Below are 17,590 nucleotides of genomic sequence, written 5' to 3'. Positions count from 1 at the left end.
TATTCTCTGCTTGAACGCGCTTCCGCACAAGGGCCTGCTGTGATTTTCTCTCCTTCTGGCACGGAGCACAGTTGCACTGGGAAAACGAGTCCCTGCAACTGATTTGATCGGGCTTGTATCCCTGCAAGGAACCCGCGCCAATCCCATCCACGAGTCTCCATGGCTGGAGCCGGCGCAGCCCAACGAATATGCTTGGTGTGCTCTGGTTTCTGGCTGGATGGCACGGCACGCACGTCGTCAAGTCGTCCAAAGCAAGACACTCTTCGGACTTGCCAGAACGGCTAAACGGACCGAATTACCAAATAGGGTTCCTGGTCCCGACCAAAACCTGTCATGACACCTTGCCCATCGCCGAATGGGGAAACGTTTCCCGGGGCCGTCGACCTCGAGACCTCTAAACGCAACCCACCGACTCTTCACTAGTGTGTCCTGCGTTTCTGGCCCGGAGAAATGATGCCGTGGACCGAAGCCCCCCCTCATACACCCTTATTCACCTTCTCTACAGAGAATGGCTTGTCATTCCCTGACTGCCGTTAGCCCGAAGAGCCAGCGCCTAAAATCGTGGGGAAAGAATGGGGGGCGGGAACCAGAGCACTGATGTGGCTTCCTTCCTTTGCCGACTATCCCGCCCAGGCCGGGTCTGGGGCTGGGGCTGGAAAAGGGAAGGGCATGAAGCGGAGTGTAATTCGTTTATGCGCCGCGGCAAGATGAGAGTCAAGGGGAACATGATTTCCCACGTTGAAGCAATAGCTAGCTGAGTAAGAAGCTGGCGATGCCTTTTCTTCTTCTCACATGCCCGGAGAACAGCTCCAGGTATAAGATGCGCAAGGCTTCCTCCTTGAACGTCTCGGCCATGCTCTGCAACAGGACATCGAAAGAAGCCGTTGGCAGAGCTTCAACCCGGTGACGACCCATTTCACTGCGGCTCGCGTCCTTGTTGATGAGTGTTTGCCATCTCGGTCTTGTACCTACAACGCGGAAAATGTTCTTGCAGTCTCTCCTCGCATTTGCAGCTCTGGTAGCGGCTTCTCCCATTACCCCTGTGGACGAGTACGCAGCATTGATCGAGCAAAGAGGTTGGGCTTATGCCATCCCTCGCCGTTATGGCCCCCTTCCCCGAAGCTGTACAGTCACTAACTGAGACGGAGCGGCTTGACAGATGACATCTCGGTACAGGATTATAGCAGTCTCAAATTCTATGTGCAACACGCCGCTGCGGCATACTGCAACTTCAACACGCCCCCTGGCCAACCCATCGTCTGCCAGAATTCCGCATGTCCCCTTGTTCAGCAGGATCAGCCAACCGTCGTCGCCTCCTTTGTGTGAGTGCCCTTGGTCCGCCCCCAACCACACATCATCATCACCATCACCATCGTCTCGAGCCTTGGTGTTGACTTGCATCTCCCCCACCTCAGCGGCCAGTTCACAGGAATAGGGGCCTACGTGGCGGTAGACAATGCCCGCCAGGAGATCGTCCTGTCCGTCCGCGGGAGCAACAACATCCGCAACTTCATCACAGACTTGATCTTTGCCTGGCAAGCCTGCGACTTTGCCGGAAACTGCAGAGTCCACACCGGCTTCGCCGAGAGCTGGAAGGAGATTCAGGACGCCGCCAGCCTGGCCATCACCGCCGCCCTTGGCCAGAATCCCGGATTCCGCGTCGTGGCGACCGGCCACTCTCTCGGCGGTGCTGTGGCCACCCTCGGCGCCGCCTACCTCCGGCAGCAGGGCCTGTCGGTCGATCTCTACACGTACGGCGCGCCTCGCGTCGGCAACGAGGACTTTGCCAACTGGATGACCAGCCAGCCGGGGGGCCAGTGGCGCGTCACCCACGACAACGACCCTGTCCCCCGCCTGCCCCCCATCTTCTTCGGTTACAGACACCTCTCCCCCGAGTACTGGCTGGCAAACGGCCAGGATGCGCAAAACGACTATCCCATCGGCCAGGTCCAGAAGTGCATGGGAATCGCAAACACCGCCTGCAACGGCGGCACTTTTGGTCTCGACGTCGTTGCGCACCTCCATTATCTGACATACGTTTCCGCCTGCACCGGCTTCCCGCTCAAGTGGAAACGGGGCGATCCTTCAGATGAGGAACTCGAGCAGCGCCTCAACGCGTGGAGCCAGAAGGATCAGGATCTGACCAAGTAGAGCTGATAATGGTCGAGATCATCTGCATGAAAGCTGCTATCAAGAGGACGATGCGGGGGAATGTAGCCTTTAAGCATGAAACGAGATAAAAGTATCGTGTCTCGTCCGAGCATCAGAATACTCAACATTAAATGGGGACATTGTCATCACCGCGGGCGAGTCACGGCAGCCTACGTCTCCTGTTTTCGCTTTCTTCCCCTCTCTCCCTCTCTCTCTTTTTTTTTTTTTTTTTTTTTTTTTTTTCCCCGGTGGAGATATAGCGAGTTTTACCTGGTCATCGCGCGGAGTTGGGGCTCTTTTTCGTTGTCTGATTTCTCTTTGCATTTCGTTTTCCATATATTTGGCGGCAATGCGATCAATTCTTGACGCCCTTCAGTTACTTGTGATCTGCCAATCCTTGAGTTCCTTAAGTTCATTCCATACCAACCATACCAACCATTACTACAACCTTCGTTACACAACAAGACCATCGTGTCCGCTTCCCTAAGAGTGTAATGACCTAGCCATCCTGGGTAGTACATGAGTAGCTTTTTAAAAATCCTCTAATATACTTCGCAGCGGCTAGAGTACAACTACAGCCCATCGTGCCGGGTGACTAGGTAGTTCAATTGATGACACAAGTGTTCAGTCTATGCCCTCCGTAATCATACCTTGGGCATTGGGCACCCCCACGAGAATCACACCTCTTGGGACCCGGACTTCTTTAACTTTCATGCACCCAAAAACGTTGACCTCTTTGATCTTTGGGCAGGCCCGGAAGATGGATCCCAAAATGAAATCCGTGACCTCTTCGCAAAAGCTAATCTCGAGGCGCTTCAATTCCGGGTAATGAGCCTTTTCGTTGAAAGCGTCTTCAAACGCTTGCTGTGATATATGCCGGCACGCGTGAACATTCAAGTCCACGAGATGCCGCCCGGAATGAGCCATTAAAGCTTTGAAACCTTCGCCACAGAGACCGACTCCATCATCGTTTGTGCGTGGGTGAGTAGCGTCGATATATCGGCACTTTTGCAGGTCCACGAGACCAAGGGGAGGATTGCGCCAGTTTGTGAACAGGTCGACAAAGCCTCGATCTGTCATTTTCTCACTCTCCGTGATGCGGAGTTTCGTCAGAGAGGAACATGATTCGTGAATCGTTTGCAGGACAGAATCGTCGGCATCAGGAACAATCTTCAACGAGAGCGTCTTGAGCTTGGGGCCAATTTTTGAAAGAGCCCCGTTGATCGCCGTGGGTGAGGGTGAGTTTTGCAGTTGCAGACCGAGGTGCTCGAGGGAGGACAGACCGCCCATCGACTCTACACCTTTGCTCGTCATTTTCTGGTTGTTTTCTACTTTGAGCCGCCGAAGATTCGGTGTGTAGGTCGCCATGATGTCAATCGTGTCATCCCCAAAATGCTTGTCTGTGTAATAAACCTGCACACCCGTGAGTGACTGTCCCTTTTTCATGAAGAACTCATGCCACTTCTCCTCGCTGAGCAAATTGGCTCCATGCAGATAGAAGCTCTCCAAAGCTATGTCGCGAGATAGAAGGTAGTCCATGACTTCGTCTTTGAATTGAATAGCCGCACGAGCCTTGAACCGACGTAGGTTCGGCGCGACCTGAAAAATACTGACGTAGTCTCGATCGCCAAGCTTCGCGCCGTCGTAGATATTTATGCTTTCCGTACTCGGCTGGGCAAACAACGGCAGTGTTTCGGGCCGCAAAAGTCTTCTTTTCGAAAAGATTCGCGCAATCTTGTCGATAAGGTGCTCAGGCAAATCGCCCAAACTTTCGGCCATGTCGACATTCTTGGCCAGAGTTTGTACACAAAGAGTAGCCAAGCTTTTTGTGCCAACATCACCGTCCAGGATGCGACTTTGTATGCTCCGGCGGGAACCAACTCCACCCGCCTGCTTCTTCGGCCTCTTCTTTGGTTGAGAGCCCTGGCGTTCCCTTGCCACCTCCCGGCCACACGGGGCGCACAACAGACCCCCTTCAGGTCCAGAAACCGAGTACGGCGTTACCGTAAACCTCTTGTCGCAAATGGCGCAATTTTCCATCTGCCCAGGAAGTGGTGCATGGCGAGATTCAAAAATAGCACGGGCGATTTCATCGTCATCATCATCGTCATCATCATCAGCAGCATGCTTCTTGCGTTTCTTATAGGCTTTGCTAGCTTTGATTTTTTCAATGGCTTTCGCCTCCTGCTTTTTCTTTAGTTTGGACTCATCAGCGGCACAATTGGGACTTGTTCGCCGTCTTTTTCTGGTGCGGGACTCGGTAACGGTAGCTTCGACTTCAATGACGCCGTCCTCTCCATTCGCGCGATTGTTAGTGGACGCCTGTTGGCGCCTCAGATCCGCATCGTCAAGAATTCGACGAGCTGAGATATTGTGTGACTAACTTAAAGGTCAGACACATCTCTGTCCAGGATTAGGTTGACTTCATCTTACAGCGAGGAAGTCGGTCAATGCAGATTGACTGGACTGAAAAGTCAGCCTGAATACACATAGGCAACGGAGATTTATGGCTGGCTCTTACGGCCCGGTGATATTTCTGCTCGGCCTCGAAGATTCGCCCTGATTTCCGAGCTGGTGCACATTTTGACCCCTAGGCAGGCGTCTGCGAGACCTGTGTATGAATAATCAGGCCTTTACGTCGCTCCAGTTCAAGGACGGACTTTCTGGTGGGAACGAACTTACATAAGTGATGTACTTTGGGGGGGCCCAGGACAACTGAAGAAGATTCTCGTCTTAAGTATATCAATCCGGTTCAAGATGAGGAAATTACGAAGATTGCGGGAACCGTTTGGTCAGGATTTTATGCTGTCTGTTGGCAGGTACAAGGGTGAAGCAAACCATGTCGGAGGACGTGAACGTGAATCTCTACTCCGTACTGTGCCTGGCAGTTGATGGGCCCACTGTGACCCACTCAGCCACGGTGTACAGATTACGAAGTATGGAGTACCTAGTCCCTGACTCTGAATCAGGCGTAAGAGCGGACCAGTGCGGAGTATTCCAGGCACCTTGGGTACCTGCCTATACTCCGTAGTTTTGGGGAGAATAGGGAGGGTCATAGAGCACGAGAAGTAAAGAACCAAAAGTGAAGGTATTAAGGAATCTCATGGCTTCGGGTCGTTGGTACAAGAGTGCGCATGAACAATGATACATCGCATCTCAACTTTTACCAATTCACGGAATTTGCACGGTGGTCATACAAGGTGGCAGACTTGACTAAAAACGCTTACGACTTCGTACTGTGCCAGTTCACAAGGAAACAGGAGCCAGGCACCACAGAGGAATGACTCGCACAGTAGATGCTCTGAAGTACTCACTGTCTTTTAATGCCGCCGCCCCTTGGCACGTGCTTTCGTGTTCAGTCAGCAACGCGGGTGGCGTATCTTGCCTGCAGGCACAGTGAATCTGGTGCGCTGAGGGAGGAGGACAGTATCACGCCCTCCAAATTTTGCAGTGGCAAGTTTTGATCCCTTGCATCCCAATGCTGTTCATGTTGCTTTGGTGGAGCAGGCTTCGATGATTTATTGGGAGATTATCAGTCACCCGTCGAAATCTTTCACCCATACGTCCCTCTCGTCTGCATTACTCCTCCAGCAGGAATCATTGATTCGCCTCGCCTTTCAAGCCTGTGGTCACTTCCCAGCATTTACGGCTTTGTTTTGGTTTTTTTTTTTCATTTTCGTTTGCATTGCATCTTCTTTGGCTCCCTGCGCATGCTGTCACTTCCTTTGAAGCATCCTTGGTCATTCCTAAAATACACTTGACAACGCTTTCAGCTCCCGAAACACGCAACTCCGGCTGAGAGACATCACCGGCTCATCCGACATCGCTTGTTTCTTGCATTATTTTGACATTGAGCTGAGTAGCCGTAATGGCTCCTGGACGCCGGTCTACTCCAAGGGGTGCAGGTTTATTGGAAGACATCGGTAAGCCCTTGCCAACGATACAAGCCATGGGCGTTACGTTACGTTGGGGAAAAGTCTAATCCCGGATATGCAAACAGCTGGACTTTCTGAACACAATGGCATTCGGCGGACCAGACTCGCATCGTCCAACCCTACAAATTCAGATGCCCTCGTAGTCCCTAGTGAATCGACTACGCCGGTTAAACGACCAAGAGGCAGACCATCTCGTGCCTCGCTTCTGACAAGCAACGCATCTTCTGCCCCCTCCTCACCTGCTCTCAACTCAAGCAAACAACAACGTACTACGAGGAGTTTGGCCGTGAGCAGCATGTCCGTTTCCTCTACTTCTACACCTCAAAACCGCTCCTCTGATGATGAGTACTCCACGGCAGCTACCAGCAAGGTTCCCACACCGTTGCTTGCCAACGGGTCTGCCTTGTCTACATCTTCTAAGCCTAGTGCGTCTTTTGAAGTGCAACTTCCTGCCAAGATTCGCGTCGGCGATTATGACGATGATCGTGCATTGAGAAACAGCATTTACTCGTTAAATCAGAGCAAAAGAAACACGCCAAACGAGATTGCTGATTCGGATAGCGATGTTGATGATTTCTCGCTGGACACAAATAGGGATGTCAAGACCGCTCGGAGGCTGCAGGCAGAAGAGTATGCTAGAATTGAAGATGCGCCATTACTACAAGCCGCCTCTATGCGCAGAAGTAACCGGGGCGCCGTATCCGACACCTCTCTCAGCCCTCCTCCGACACGCTCCGCTTCCAAACGAGGCAGAGCCTCAGGTTGCTCTTCAGTACAACTAGATCCGCCGGCTAAGAGAGATCGGATCGTACCTGATTCTGAAGATCCTCCGCCGTCTGATATTGACCCGGATGCCGAAATTGCGGCAGCAGCCGCTCTCGAGTACGATGGCTCTGAACTTACAGATTTCTCCAGTGAGGACTCTTTTGTAGTTTCCGACTCAGAACCAATTGAAGTGGGTGAACCGGATGAGACTGAGTCAGAGTTTCAATCATCAGATGATGAACCTCTGTCTGCAAAGAAGGGCAAGCAACCTGCAAAGCCCAAGCGCACAACAGCAAAAAGTAGGGGAAGTGCCAGGAAACGCGCACCCACCCGATCCGACGCCAAAACCTCTGTGAAGAGGCGTCGTCTTGGCACACATGCGACTGATGTCGCCAGAGATTCCGACGGAGAAATCGATTTGGAGGCTGACGACGATTATGCGGTTGGGGTTATTAATCTCGCTGCTGGAGCCTCACCAGTGTCAGTGTCATCTGTATCTGCTGGCATCGGGTCTACCAGCTCTAGTGATGCCGAAGTTGACCTGGCGGCGCTCCGCAGACTCTCAGCCCGACGACGAGCATATAGACCCGGAAACAAACGGCGCCTCAAGAATGAACGCGGCCGACTAGAAACTCACCATCCTGAGATCCTAACCATGTGGGATGATCTTGAGAAGATGCCAGTGCTTCAAGCCGGCCAGGCACCACAGCCACAAACAATCTCCCGGCAGCTGAAGCCCTTCCAGCTGGAAGGGTTGGCATGGATGAAGGAAATGGAGAAGCAACAGTGGAAAGGTGGACTCCTCGGTGATGAGATGGGCTTGGGCAAGACCATTCAGGCCGTTTCCCTCATCATGTCAGACTATCCGGCTAAGCAGCCCTCGCTCGTTCTTGTCCCACCCGTGGCCTTGATGCAGTGGCAGTCGGAGATGAAGTCATACACCGACGGCACCTTGAAGACCTTTGTCTACCACGGCACTAACCAGAAGACGAAGATTATCACAGTCAAGGAACTCAAAGCGTACGACGTTATTATGATGTCGTATAACAGCTTAGAGTCCATGTACCGGAAACAGGAAAAGGGTTTCAAGCGGAAGGACGGCATCTACAAAGAAAAGAGTCTCATCCATGCCATAAAATTTCATCGAATCATCTTGGACGAAGCCCACAGCATCAAGACCCGAAGCACCATGACTGCCAAAGCGTGCTTCGCATTGGAGACGAACTACCGCTGGTGCCTTACAGGCACTCCGCTGCAGAACCGAATCGGAGAATTCTTCTCCTTGATTCGGTTTCTCAACATCAGGCCTTTTGCGCTGTACATGTGCAAGCAATGCCCATGCTCGACGCTCGAATGGAACATGGGTGAAGACAGCCGCTGCTCTCGTTGCGCTCATGCAGGAATGCAACACGTCTCTGTTTTCAACCAGGAGCTTCTCAACCCGATCCAAAAGTTTGGCAATCTCGGCCCTGGGCGAGAAGCGTTCCGCAAATTGCGGCTGATGACGGACCGAATCATGCTGCGTCGTCTCAAGAGGGACCATACCAACTCCATGGAACTGCCCGTCAAGGAGATTTATGTCGACAGGCAGTTCTTTGGCGAGGAAGAGAACGACTTTGCCAACAGCATCATGACCAACGGACAGCGCAAGTTCGACACGTATGTTGCCCAGGGAGTGCTGCTCAACAACTACGCCAACATATTCGGTCTCATCATGCAGATGAGACAGGTTGCAGACCACCCGGATCTGATCCTCAAGAAAAACGCAGAGGGGGGCCAAAACGTCCTGGTTTGCTGCATCTGCGACGAGCCAGCCGAGGACACGGTTCGAAGTCGTTGCAAGCACGACTTTTGCCGCACGTGCGTCTGCAGCTATGTTCGATCCACAGACAGCCCCGACTGCCCGAGCTGCCATATCCCATTGTCGATAGACCTGGAGCAGCCGGAAATCGAGCAGAACGAAGGCTCGATCAAGAAGAACTCCATCATCAACCGGATCAAGATGGAGAACTGGACCTCGTCGTCCAAAATCGAACTTCTCGTCCACGAACTGCACAAGCTGCGATCGGACAATGCCTCGCACAAATCCATCATATTCTCGCAGTTCACCACCATGCTTCAGCTGATTGAATGGCGGCTGCGTCGGGCCGGCATCACCACGGTCATGCTCGACGGAAGCATGACCCCCGCCCAGCGCCAGGCGTCCATCGAGCACTTTATGAACAATGTCGACGTCGAATGCTTTCTCGTGTCCCTCAAGGCAGGCGGCGTCGCCCTCAACCTCACCGAAGCATCCAGAGTCTTTATAGTTGATCCGTAAGTCGCATCGTTCCGGCCCAACGGCCCATGCCCTTTGTCGAGGCTAGCCTAACACTATATACCGGCAGGTGGTGGAATCCTGCTGCAGAATGGCAGTCTGCCGATCGGTGTCATCGCATCGGACAGACCAGACCTTGCGTCATCACGCGGCTGTGCATCGAGGACTCTGTCGAGAGCCGCATGGTGCTGATTCAGGAGAAGAAGACAAGCATGATCCACTCGACCATCAATGCTGATGACAAGGCCATGGAAAGCTTGAGCCCTGAGGATATGCAGTTCTTGTTCCGAGGCACCTAGGGTTGGCGGCCTTTTTCCGTTGTGTTTGTTTTTTTGTTTTTGTTTGTTTTCTATTTGGTAGCACTCGAGGGGGGGGGGGTCGTTTGCTCTACATTGAACATGATTCCGCAATCTGTCATGTGTAGCTGGTGAGAGGATGCTTGCTCCCGGTTTTGCTGCTCGCTGGAAGTGTATTTACGCTGCAGTGGCCATCTCGACGCCGCACACGCCTTATCTGGTACTGTGTCTGTACGGACGATGACAATCCCTCCCTGTCGATAGGTTATCCATCGAGATGAGTCGAGATCAAGACGGACGATACGATCCTTTCTCTCTGGCCTGTCACGGGCGCCGGCTTGCTTTCCTCGACATGCACGTACAAAGTGTCCCCAAGAGCCCAGCAAGGGACAGCTACTCAATGTGCCCGGGTGACTGCATTACTACAGCCGTATTTCTCACGGATTGCCACACAATGGTATTTGACTATGGTGATGCTCTCTTCGTCGTCTTCTTTTTTCTTTTCTTAACCTCGCTCATGGGTGTTACCAGCCCTTCCGGAGAGGAATCGCCTCGGAGCCCATTCTGCACCCCCTCCCCACGTTCAGCACATGAAGCACATGAAGCACATGAAGCACATGAAGCACATTATTCATTTTTCTCGCCTCTTTTCCTTGGTTACGAACAAAACAGGAACCAGGGACCCACAAACACCAGCTCCAGGCCCTGTGAGTCTCGTGCTGTCATCTTCCCGACGGCTTTGAATCTCCGAGTCTAGGCAAAAAAACAAAAAAAAAAAAAAAAAAGGACCTCGTAGCTACGGGCGGCAAGCTCGCCAAAAAGAAAGAATTAAAAAAGGAAAACAGGAGGGGGGACACGTTCGCTGGTGGCGATGCCTCTGCCGTGGCTGCGGGTGCGTAGTGACGGATGGCTTTGGTTTACGCAAGCGCGAAAATGCAACAGGTGCCAATGGGCCATGGGGCGCGTTTAAAGCTTCTGCATGGCAGCCACGTCGGTGGATTGGACGTAGTCTTCGAACTCCTGGATCTGCTCCTCAAGCTCGGCCAGGGAAATCTTCTCGTCCTCGACGACGAGGTTGATCTGAAGCTTCTTGATGCCGAACCCAACGGGGATGAGCTTGGAAGCTCCCCAGACGAGGCCGTCCCGCTCGATGCTGCGGACCGACTCCTCGAGGGCCTTCATATCGGTCTCGTCGTCTATTGAAAATGTGGTTAGTCTATGATTCTACGTCCGCACCACTGCAATTTATTGCAATGTACACGCAAATATATATATATATGCAACGCGTTGGTCGCTGGCGGTCTTAAAACCGAGCATCAGACGGCAAGAGAAAAGACAAGGCCACGTACCCCAAGGCTTCACGTCAAGAGTGACGACAGATTTGGCAATGGTTTTGGGCTTGGCCTCCTTCTTCTTGCGGTATTCGGCCAAGCGTTCCTCTCGGATCTTGGCAGCGGCATCGTCATCCTCGTCATCGGAGCCGAACAGGTCGACGTCGTCGTCGTCGTCGTCGGCAGCAGCAGCAGGGGCCTTGGCTGGATTCAGGGTGAGCTCGGAGGCTTCCGGGCCGTAGACGGTGTAGGGCTTGCTGGCGTCGCCAGAAAGACTGGCGAACTCGTCCTCAAAGGAGGCAATGTGCTTGTACCAGCGAGCGGCGTGGGGGAACTTTTGTGCGTCGGGGCTGGACTTGAGGGCCTTGAAGCAGGCAACATCGGCCTGGGAGGCGGAGTATCTGCAAAGAAACAATGGATTAGTCTGGGCAGTAGATTTGGCGGTAGATGAGAGGCTGTGTTGCAGCATGTAGGGCTGTCGGGCAACCCTTGGCATTGCAAGCAGAACTAGGCGAAAGCGCCCTGGTCGGGGGGCGAGGGCTCAAAGCAGCAGCAAATTGCAGTAGCCAGGAGATAGCAGGAGATACTGCGACGCGATGCATTGCACCTCGACCTATTCCCCCACAAGCCAGCGCAGGCTAGACACGGACACCTTGCCACGACGCGAACCGCGCCGGGCCTTGACATACATACCCAGTAATATAGGAGCGAGTTCGAACCCAGTTGTTCAAGACTAGAAAACAAGCCAGAAAAGTTAGCAAATAGGCTTGGTAGTGCTCCCTGAGCTGTCGATATATACATGGGAAAAAAAAAAAAAAAAAAAAAAAAAAAAGCTGGTTACGGCGGGATGTAGCGGGGGCGGGGGAGGGAGGGTTTATTTGCCCGTGTTCGCAAAAAAAGGTTATAAAAAAAAAAAAAAAAAAAAAAAAAAAAAAAAAAAAAAAAAAAAAAAAAAACTCACCCGTCAGGCCAGCATCGGAGAGGAAATCGGCGAAACCCATGGTGGTTAACTAGGTGGAGAGAGCAATCGACGAGGCAGCGTGACGAGCGTTTTGGTCCGGTTGCAACGGGTTTTTGGTGGTGGGAAAAAAACGTACAAGCAGGCAGGTAAGGCAAGGTAAGGTAAGGTAAGGTAAGGTTGAGCGAGCGGGAAAGAAATCAAGGCCCGACTCTGACTGAGTGAGGGGTGAGGGGTGAGGGGTGAGGGGTGAGAGGGGGGGGGGGGGGTTGTTCAAAGTTGCCGACCCGCTTTCTCTGGGCTTTCTCTGGGCTTTCTCTGGGCCGGAAGGGCAACAGGCTCAAAATCGGTTTTTTTTTTTTTTTTTTTTTTTTCTTGTTTGCGCACCTGCACGCGCCTTTTCGCCCTTTCTTCAGGCTCAGGCTCCACTGCCGTTAGGTACCTATGTACATTCCTACCTTTTTTTGGCTTCCACTGAGGTCAATTGACGAGGCAGCGCCAAGCCACCAGCCCTAGCTTTTGGCAGCCTAAGGCAACCAAGTCAGATAATGCCAATCCGTCTAAAACAAAAAAAAAAAAAAAAAAAAAAAAAAAGGAAGAGGACTGCTAGCTACCTACGGATACATACAACCTATCTACCTATGGCGCAAAGGGCTGGCTGGAGGCTCAGCTTTTGTAAAGCACGTGCAAGCTCGTGGATAAGAGAACGAAAACTGCGACGACGCGGTTTGCAGAGTCTATTTTCTCTTAAATCTATATATATCGACCATCCGACTCAATTCCCCCCGGTCTCTTCTTTTCCAAGTGTTTTTTATTCAAAAAAAAAAAAAAAAAAAAGGGTTTCTAAAAGTGGGCTTTTTTTTTGTCTCTCGTCTTGTCTTCTTTCTCACCTCCCAAGTTACTTCCACCATTTCACCTCGGAACGGATAGCAGTGCACATCCATGTCTGGGAATGCAGCACTCCGATTGACAACCCGTACAACAAGAGGCGAAAAAGCTTACATGCTCAGCAGAGCCCTGGCTCCTGGCTCGCTGCACACATACAAGACGTCGTGCGAGTTGGAGAAGCCGTTGAACTGAGTGGCAGAGCACTTGGTGTAAGCGCCCATGTCTTCAAAGTAAAGCCAGTCGCCGACGTCTAGGACACGGTCGAACCGAATGCTCTCGCTGATGCGATCAATGCCGTCACAGGTCGGTCCCCAGACGGAATACTCGACGCCCTCCCCTGCGCTGCACGCATGGGCCGAGGGCGTGTTGTAGACGGTTCGTCCGTTGCATCGGAGCACCTTGGCAACCGGCTGCTGATGGTCAAACATGATGCTGGAGAAGTTGCCGTAGACACCGTCGTTGACATACACCATGTAGCCCTTGCCGTCGAGCGTGGGATCCTCAACGGTGCGTCGGGCAATGATGTTGCAAGCAATGGTGAAGGCAGTCGAGACGTAATACCGCCCGGGCTCGGCAATGATGTTGACACTGTTGCCGGCCGGGAAAAACTCGTCCAAGGCGCCGCGCAAGGCCCCGGCCATTTGCTCAAAGCTGTCTCCGCAAAAGCCGCCTCCGACGTCGAGCGTGCGCAGATGGAGCCCAATCTCGCCAGCTTGCTGGAAGACGGTGTGTGCGTCACGCACCGCCTTGTAGAATGCCAGGGGGTCAGAAGCACCTGATCCGACGTGGAAGCTGACCCCGACTACCTTGAGCCCCAGCGTCTTTGCCACAGCCAAGAGACCCTCGGTGGTGTCCATCGGAGCACCAAACTTCATGCTCAGCCGGCACAGGCTGGAGGCATCGTCCGTCATGATGCGCAGAAACAGCTCGGCTTCGGGGAAAAGCTTTGCAATCTTGTAGAGCTCGTCGGCGTTGTCGAACGTCATCTGCTGCACGCCAACCGACTTGACAAAGCGGACGTACGAGTTTGTCTTGCACGGTTGAGCGTATATGATGCGCTCGGGGCTGATTCCCATCCTGAGCACCTGCTCGATTTCTCCCTTTGACGCGCAATCAAAGCCGGTACCGAGCTCGGCTAGGAGACGGAGAACTTGAGCGTCAGGATTGCACTTGACAGCTGCAACAGTCGATTAGCGGGTTGGTAGACCACACGCACGCACGCACGCACGCACACAAAAAAGGAAAAATAAAAGGGTGGAGGGGTCGGATCCTCACCATAAAAGGGCTTGACACGTGGCAAATTCTTCTTCCATCGCAGATGCTGTCGATACACCTCGCCAAGGTCGGCAACGTAGAATGTATCCTCATCCCCAGGCTCGCACAGCTCATGGTCGACAGATTCTACGCGTTGGTGAAGCGCATCCCCAACGAGCTTTTTGGCGTCGACCAACGCATGGTGATGGCGATAATCCGCCAAAAGCGGCTTTTTCATTGACACATGGTTAACATTTTGATTGTGGCTTTCGAGGATAGCTGTTGCCATAACCATGTCCCTAGACTGCGTCTCCAGGAGGGCGAGTTGTCTGAGAAAGGGCTTGTTGTGGGCTGGAAGCGGTATGCCTCCCTGGAGTTGACAAGTTGCTTCTGCCGACAACAAGTGCTCAAACAAGCCGCCTCGAGGGGAAAAGAAGAAAGCGAGGCGAAAAGTCGACGGGGTTGGCCGGGATTTTAACGTGCGAGTGACCTCGGGACTCTGGTTAACTGAGCCAGGTACCCGGGAGGTAGCGTTCTAGGGTGGTCGGAACGGGTAGCAGACTGTTCCTTCAACGGACTGGCGAGGCTTCCTCGACTCTTCCTCAGTAAGAGGAAGAACCCCAGGGATCCTCCTATGCGGCAGCTGGCGGGATTCTGAGGACGGCGGGGAGGTGGGCTGGAACACCGGTTCGCCAAACAACAAGAAAGCTTCGAGGAGCTTAGGGGCTTTCAGCAGGAAAAGGGGGGGGGATAGCGTTGATGATGTGGGCAATTCTTCCGAGACTGAAATCTTGATCACTGACGGATGTAACGGCCTGGGGAGCCGTGGCGGACAAGGTGCCTTTGAAGAGACCAAAGGCGAGTCAAGCCGGGAGAGGCTTTATCAAAAGAGAAGGGGGGAAGAAAAAAAAAGAAAAAAAAAAGGCCCTGTCCAAGATACATTGTCAGTACTTGGCTTGTCCGAGAGGCAGACGTCGGCCAGTGGGGGGGGGGGGGGGGTGGCAGCAGGAGGAGTTGGACCAAGATGCGCGGCATTGTCGATGTCACATTTGCAACGTTTTGTCGCAACAAACTGGGCAGTGCGACCCCCAGAAACCGGGTTGTCGGCACGAAAGCAGGGCGGCATAAAGGCTCAGCCCACCGACAAACTCACTTGAGCACATGGGTTGGGGAAAGGCGTAAGGGGGGAATGGAGTGTTGATTGTGGTGGCCACTTTGACGGATGGCCGAAGAACGGGTTTCGAGGTCGGGCAAAAACCGTCTCCTCTCTTGGGGTGAGAGTATCACGGGAGAAACGGCCGACTGACTTACCCTGAGACAAAGATTCCAGAGGCGCAGCGTTGCGTTTTGACGATGGGAAAAGCGGCACCGGCAAGGGCAAGCAGGAAGAACTACCGTGCCTTTGAAGTTGGGGATTTAAGTCTGGTGCTTTCTCGAGTTTGCTGTCTGGTGAAAGTAAGCAGGTTCAATGAAGGGGGGGGGAGGCAGAAGGAAAAATTAACCACACAAAAAAAAAAAAAAAAGAAAAAAGAAAAAAAAAGGGGTGGCGGGGAACTTGTGCGTGATATAATAACATGACATGGTGCAGTGGCTGGCTCATGGAGGGGCAAAAGCTATCGGATGTACGATGTACGGGAGTACAAAGCAACAAAGCATCTCCGTAGGTACCTACCTACCACCTAGGTAGGTGGTGTGCGAGCTTTCTTGTACCAGGCGTTCGCAGGAAGTAGTCTAGTTGACCCTGTCAGTAGGTACCTTGGGGAGCTAGGAGGTACCCAGGACACCCCAAGGCACCCAAGGCAACCATCCTGTGCCTGGGCCGCAAAGTTTCTGCAGGCTGGCCGGCCTGGCTGGGCAGCCTTGGCTCCATCACATCAGTCCCCAGTTTTCGCTCAGGCCTCCACACTTTTACACTTTTGGTTGGCATCATTGCCGGCCGTCTGGTCAGCGTCAGCGTCGTCACTTTACCAGACTCTCGCTCGCACACGCACACCTGCAGCAAGCCCCTCGACCCCTCGACCCCTCGACCCCCTTCACTCCTGAACAGCCGAGAACAAGACGGGCCAACCGGCCACCGGTTTTTCTCCCCATCAAGGGAAGCCGTCTGGTTTCATTGGGGAAACCACATTGCTCTGGAAACGTTGACTGGCCCGATCCGTAAGCTCAGCCGTGCGCACCAGTCAGTTACAACCAGAATCAGAATCGCGAACGCGCGTCACGGTACGGAGTACGCGGCGGAGCACTGCACTTTGTTGGCTGGCGCTTCGTTGTTCCACGTTCGCTTGTGAAGCCGACGAGTTTGGCACCAAACCCCGACCCCCGACCCCCAATGGTGGGTTAGTGGCCACGCCTCACAGGTTCAGGTTCAGTCCACTCACACTGGTTGCTTTCCGTTTTCCACAGCCATCAATCCAATCCACCACCGCATCGCATCGCATCTCCTTTCAGGCCAAGGTTGCTCTCGTAAGCACATCACACAGCCTGACGTGCCATCACGTACCGTCATCACGTACCATCGCGAGCCACGAAAGTGTGTGTCCGAGTCTCCGAGATCCAGATCCAGATCCAAGACCGACAGCAGAGAGGATCTGTTGTTTGTTGCGCTTCCCCATGCGTGGAATCCATCTCCGTGTCAGTCACACCATAACAACACGCGACACGCGGTTTGGGTCGCCAAGCTGGGAGCCATTCTTTGGTGTATGTAATAAGCTTCGACGCCCTAGGCCACTTGCCGACCGTCTGGGGGAGGGGGGTGGCAGCATGCAGCTTGCCGACATCTGTGGCCAGTGCTGAACACTTCAAGGGTGTGCGAGTTTCTGCCGCAAGACTTTTGATTCTATGATGCTGAGACGCATCTTGGTGTGGTCTGTCCTTGGACAAGGACCAAGTTCGCATATGTCTCGGCAGAGCAGCGGGAGAAAAAAAAAAAAAAGCTTCAGCGCTGCATTACGCCACAGCTGATCGAATCCCACGGAGTGGGCGTGTCTCCCACCTCAATGTCCATCTTTGACCCGTATCTTCGGTAATGCTGCACCAGGATCCCTGTCGACTTTGGATAAACTTTGGTTGATGGAACCGGTTCCAGCCGGCAATGGAAGGTGCAGGTCTACCGTACCGTACCGCCCACAAAGTCCCAAACGCCTCTTTTGATCCCCAGTCTTTGCTTGGTTCGAGTCTTGACTACAGTACCTAGGTAGGTTGGTAGTTTCCTCAGACTAATTCCAGGTGGGAAATTATGCCTTTGTTCCCCGATGGCAACCTTCGGAAGTCACGGCAACCCTCGGGGCTGTCCGTGGAGTTCGTATTGTCTGGTACTAGGAAGGCCCTGGCAACTTGTTTTGCTTCGGGCGCTTCGGTCTTGTTCAGCGCTTCAGCTTGGCCGACACGCTTACCATTTCGCTTGTTGGCGATCCGCCACCTGGGCTGACTGAGCCCGACTATGAATTGCACAGTAGGCCATCATCATCATCATCATCATCATTATCGTCGTCGTCGTCGTCTTGCCATCATTTCGAATGTGACGGCCCCAAAGCCCGACACGAGACCAGGGCTGGATGGCACCGGTTGATATACATACCAGTAATCGGATCTACCAGTCATGGCATGTACTCTGCTCTTTAGTCCGGTAACCCAATGCTCAAGGACTCCGGCTCTGATAGAACGAGCGGCAGCTTGTCTGTCTCCCTTTTGCTCGC

The 17,590-nt window shown here is 53.2% G+C and overlaps 5 protein-coding genes across 5 annotated transcripts; 2 read left to right on the top strand and 3 right to left on the bottom strand.

The window, feature by feature from the left end:
• Nucleotides 1-982: 982 nt before the first annotated feature.
• UV8b_06682 (uncharacterized protein) lies at nucleotides 983-2,151 on the top strand (the record flags this gene model as incomplete). Its single annotated transcript, XM_043144179.1, has 3 exons — nucleotides 983-1,076; nucleotides 1,160-1,322; nucleotides 1,416-2,151. 3 exons carry the CDS (start codon nucleotides 983-985, stop codon nucleotides 2,149-2,151), a joined length of 993 nt encoding a protein of 330 aa, XP_043000114.1.
• Nucleotides 2,152-2,775: 624 nt separating this feature from the next.
• On the bottom strand, nucleotides 2,776-4,992 carry UV8b_06681 (uncharacterized protein; the record flags this gene model as incomplete). The annotated part of the gene is made up of 5 exons (XM_043144178.1): nucleotides 2,776-4,530; nucleotides 4,585-4,612; nucleotides 4,673-4,762; nucleotides 4,834-4,845; nucleotides 4,922-4,992. The coding sequence occupies 5 exons, from the start codon at nucleotides 4,990-4,992 to the stop codon at nucleotides 2,776-2,778; spliced, it is 1,956 nt and encodes a 651-aa protein (XP_043000113.1).
• A 1,027-nt stretch (nucleotides 4,993-6,019) lies between these two features.
• On the top strand, nucleotides 6,020-9,467 carry UV8b_06680 (uncharacterized protein; the record flags this gene model as incomplete). The annotated part of the gene is made up of 3 exons (XM_043144177.1): nucleotides 6,020-6,074; nucleotides 6,152-9,167; nucleotides 9,239-9,467. 3 exons carry the CDS (start codon nucleotides 6,020-6,022, stop codon nucleotides 9,465-9,467), a joined length of 3,300 nt encoding a protein of 1,099 aa, XP_043000112.1.
• Nucleotides 9,468-10,430: 963 nt separating this feature from the next.
• Nucleotides 10,431-11,796, bottom strand: UV8b_06679 (uncharacterized protein; the record flags this gene model as incomplete). The annotated part of the gene is made up of 4 exons (XM_043144176.1): nucleotides 10,431-10,660; nucleotides 10,814-11,196; nucleotides 11,489-11,528; nucleotides 11,757-11,796. 4 exons carry the CDS (start codon nucleotides 11,794-11,796, stop codon nucleotides 10,431-10,433), a joined length of 693 nt encoding a protein of 230 aa, XP_043000111.1.
• Nucleotides 11,797-12,751: 955 nt separating this feature from the next.
• Nucleotides 12,752-14,190, bottom strand: UV8b_06678 (uncharacterized protein; the record flags this gene model as incomplete). The annotated part of the gene is made up of 2 exons (XM_043144175.1): nucleotides 12,752-13,818; nucleotides 13,917-14,190. 2 exons carry the CDS (start codon nucleotides 14,188-14,190, stop codon nucleotides 12,752-12,754), a joined length of 1,341 nt encoding a protein of 446 aa, XP_043000110.1.
• Between the last annotated feature and the right edge of the window lie 3,400 nt (nucleotides 14,191-17,590).

The sequence above is a fragment of the Ustilaginoidea virens genome, chromosome 5, assembly GCF_000687475.1.
Source record: "Ustilaginoidea virens chromosome 5, complete sequence".
In the NCBI taxonomy this organism is placed as follows: domain Eukaryota; kingdom Fungi; phylum Ascomycota; class Sordariomycetes; order Hypocreales; family Clavicipitaceae; genus Ustilaginoidea; species Ustilaginoidea virens.
Note: the sequence above shows the minus strand (reverse complement) of the source record. Positions and strands in the feature narration are given on the sequence as shown.